The 2,221-nt window shown below is 39.4% G+C and overlaps 1 protein-coding gene across 2 annotated transcripts in view; it reads left to right on the top strand.

The window, feature by feature from the left end:
- LOC107671461 (raftlin-like) overlaps positions 1-2,221 on the top strand; it is a 95,741-nt gene that overhangs the window by 12,140 nt on the left and 81,380 nt on the right. For both annotated transcript variants that reach the window (XM_016464383.1, XM_016464382.1), the window contains exon 2: positions 909-1,080. In XM_016464383.1, the coding sequence (XP_016319869.1) occupies positions 936-1,080 (145 nt within the window). In that variant the 5' untranslated portion in view covers positions 909-935. The remainder of the gene's footprint in view (positions 1-908; positions 1,081-2,221) is intronic.

The following is a 2,221-nucleotide window of genomic DNA, read 5'->3' as shown; positions in this document are numbered from 1 at the left end:
TATATATATATATTATATAATTCTAATATCATTTCATTTATACATTTTTATGTTATTGTTTTATTTTTTATGATTTTTTTTTATTATCAGTATTTTTTACATTTAATTTTAAATAAAGATATTTTGCCTTTTAAATAACATTTTATGTACTACTGGAAATGTGCATTACATTGTGTGACATCTATTCTGTGCAGTACACTCTGTTGTACACTACACATTTAGGCAAATATAGCAGATAATCCTTGTATTCCATAAAGTGCAAAGATAACATACAAACAGTTATAAATACACTCTAAAAAATGCTGGTTAAATATAACCCAGCGCTGGGTTAAAAAGGGACAAACCCAGCTATTGGGTTGTTTTGACCCAGCGGGTGGGTTCTACAGAAACAGTAAGAATAGCACTGTAATGTGCTTTCAGAATATAGTCATTATATTTATTGAACATCAATTTGGCGTATACAGTAAATAGCTAAATAGTTATTGATATATATAATACAAATAAAAAATGTATCCGTCAAAGCATTTTACACTCCTTAAAATTAAAGTTTTTATTGGCATCTATGGTTCCATGAAGAACCTTTAACATCATTGGAACCTTTCCATTGCACAAAATGTTCTTTATAGTGGAAAAAGGTTCTTTAGATTATTAAAATGGCCTTCAAACTAAGAATTTTTTTATTTTATTTTAAGAACAGTTTACTGAAAAGCTCTTAGTGGAACCCAAAATGGTTTTCTGTGGCATCATTGAAAACCCCTTTTGGAACCTTTATTTTTACGAGTGCATGCAGTCTTTGAATTGCAGGTCAGCTCTGATGTGCCTACATGCATCTACAGGAGTGTTGTTGTGAATGCTGAAGACAATGTTTGAACCTCTTTGTCTTTCTGACCATGTCTCTTTCATCCCAGGCTTAAGTGTGAACTCGTTCGGCAGAAATGGGCTGCGGGTTGAGGAAGTTCCGTCAGGCGGAAGACAACAGTCCGGGAAAGATTTACTCCACCCTCAAGAGACCGCAGGTGGAGACCAAGATCGGGGTCGCCTACACGTACCACCACTTGGACTTCCTGGTGGGGAAAGATGGTAAGTTGTCAGTCATTCTCCTATCTCTGAGTGAATCCACTCTGATATCGAGTGACTTTTAAAAGAGACGATCTGCAGAGTTAGAAATGTTGAGGTAAGGATAATCTTCGAGGAACTTTTGAAAGGAGAAATCAAACTGTTGCATACGGAGATTCTCCAGAAACATTCCTTGATTCTTTGCTGCTCCGCAAATCCCCGAAGTGATGACACTTGCAAATGACAAACCCCAAATCCTTCCAGAATTGTCTCTGTGAATCACAGCTGCCTGGTAATTCTGCAGCAGCGCACGCTCCACGACAGACTGTACCCGGCTCTCCGGCAGTCGACGTGTTCCTGTGAGGCGGCTCTCAGGTGCGCGGTGAGGTGTCTGTGATCTGTGAGGCGGCTGCCGGTGAGATGTTGGAGCCCGCAGGCTGTGAGGTGGCTAATGGGGGAAGATCCAGAGGGCCTCGGCTAAATATAGCTGTCAGTGTTGTTATTTCTCACGAGCAGAGCTCAGCTTGGGCTGGGAGGGAGGGTGTTGAGATGCAGTGCGAGCCAGAAGTCTCGCTGACATCTTACCCCACAGATCAGAATAATCCTGTAAGGAGGATTCAGATGAATGCCGAGGCCAATCTCTCTCTGGGTGGGCGTAAACCCACAAATATACAGTTTTTCCTCCTTCCTTCACTTGAAAAATTCCTAGTTTTACTTTATCTATCACTAAACAAACAGGGTTGGTGGAATTTGCTCCTCAACGATGGCATCTTACCCACATTCATCTATCGCATCCATCCATCCATCTATCATCTAGATTTATATAAACCATCAATCTTTAATGGTTTTTACACTTTTTCTATCTATCTATCTATCTATCTATCTATCTATCTATGTCTGTCTGTGTGTGTGTGTCTGTCTGTCTGTCTGTCTATCTATCTATTTATCTCTCTCTCTGTCTGTCTGTCTGTCTATTTATCTATCTGTGTCTGTCTGTCTGTCTATCTATCTATCTATCTATCTATCTGTCTGTGTCTGTCTATTTTTATGTGTGCCTGTATCTATCTATCTATCTATCTATCTAGCTATCTCTGTCTGTCTGTCTATCCATCTATCTATATATCTGTGTCTGTCTGTGTCTATTTATGTGTGTGTGTGTGTGTGT

This window comes from Sinocyclocheilus anshuiensis, unplaced genomic scaffold (genome assembly GCF_001515605.1).
Source record: "Sinocyclocheilus anshuiensis isolate Anshui unplaced genomic scaffold, SAMN03320099.WGS_v1.1 scaffold552, whole genome shotgun sequence".
Taxonomy (NCBI): Eukaryota; Metazoa; Chordata; class Actinopteri; order Cypriniformes; family Cyprinidae; genus Sinocyclocheilus; species Sinocyclocheilus anshuiensis.
Note: the sequence above shows the minus strand (reverse complement) of the source record. Positions and strands in the feature narration are given on the sequence as shown.